We start from the raw sequence: 1,468 nt of genomic DNA, 5'->3' as shown, positions 1-1,468 counted from the left end.
AAATTGTTTAAGAGTAATTTAAATTAAATAAAAGTTAAAGCAGATACACATTTTTTAGATAAATTAATGAGTAAATAAGTATTTAAAAAAGTGACAATAATAAGTGATCACTTAATTTATTCAATAGATAAGATTATATTAAACTAAACTTATATTTTTTCTTAATGATTGAATTAATTTATTAATATCTTCTATCCTTTATGATAAATAAAATAATATATTTAAAAGCTTAAAATTTATGCTAGTTTAATAATTTTCTTGAAAATTAATAAAGAATTAAAGATTTTAATCCCTCATAATATTTAATTAAAATTAAATCTTAAATTATATTTTTGCATATACCATCCAAATTTAAGTTGTAGTTTTCTTAGTTTACATTACTTTAAACATAAAGCCAGTTGTTTTATGTTTTCATTTGTAAAATATAGACCTCTTTTATATAAAAAATTAAAATATTATTTAGAAAAACTTTAAAGAAAATATTTAAATAGAAAAGGATTTAATATTTTCATTCTAAAAATGTTTAATATATCTTTTAAAATAAATAATTTCTAATATTTAAAAATTAAGAAAAAAATGTTTCAAATTTAACAAAATTTTCTTACTTAAATATAGATTATTAGAAAATTTAATTAATTGGATTTAATCCAATACAATAAAAACATTTCAAAAATTAAAAAAAATCAAATACTTTTTTTTGTAATTTTTCTATAAAATCTTATAAATTTATGATAAAATTTAGTAATTTAGAAGGTGATATTTTTTTAAGTAATACAATATCTATCTAAGGTGACAAGTCAATTGAAATTTAATTTGCAATTTTTTATTATTTTACAAATAATTTTTATTTACCTTAAATTTAGTCCTAAGTAAATAAAATTTGACTTAACAAGTAAATATTATTATCCCAATTCACTGAAGGTGCCCTCTGAATTAGCTCTTTAAAATAAAAAGAAATGATAAATATATAAACTGAATATAATAAGATTAATTATTACCCTATGTTTAGTTCTAAAGCTAACAAATTTTTTATCTATTTAAGAGACATAGCCAATTTTTAAAAACTGGTCTGATCAAAATCAATATTTAAAAAGCAAAAAAATATTGTTAATTATCTTAGAAAAGCTTTTATAATAATTAAAGATAAAATCTATATTAAAATAAAATATTACCGGAATGAAAGAGATAATTTTCTTAAATTCTAAAATTTCTAAAAGAGAGCTTCAAGGTCATAATCTTTCTAAAATGAAATCCTATTGAATCTATTTATATTAAATATTTAATTAATTTTTATTGTTAAAATATCCCAAAATGATATTATTGTTAATATTACTCTAGTGATATATCTAAAATCTCAAGTTTTTGTAATTCAGATATATTGTTCAGTAGATTAAACAATCCTTGATCTCTTATTTAATTTTTACTATTTAAGAATATTAAATAAAATGCCTTAATTTGTCAAAAGTAA

General features: G+C 16.9%; 1 protein-coding gene across 1 annotated transcript; it reads right to left on the bottom strand. All coding sequences in view use genetic code 6, as the record gives it.

The window, feature by feature from the left end:
- Positions 1-293: 293 nt before the first annotated feature.
- On the bottom strand, positions 294-1,098 carry TTHERM_002653516 (hypothetical protein; the record flags this gene model as incomplete). The annotated part of the gene is made up of 3 exons (XM_012800956.1): positions 294-432; positions 853-939; positions 999-1,098. Coding segments are annotated over 3 exons (324 nt in total), but the record flags the coding sequence as incomplete, so codon positions are not given.
- Between the last annotated feature and the right edge of the window lie 370 nt (positions 1,099-1,468).

Source organism: Tetrahymena thermophila, assembly GCF_000189635.1.
Source record: "Tetrahymena thermophila SB210 genomic scaffold scf_8253881, whole genome shotgun sequence".
Lineage (NCBI taxonomy): Eukaryota > Ciliophora > Oligohymenophorea > Hymenostomatida > Tetrahymenidae > Tetrahymena > Tetrahymena thermophila.
Note: the sequence above shows the minus strand (reverse complement) of the source record. Positions and strands in the feature narration are given on the sequence as shown.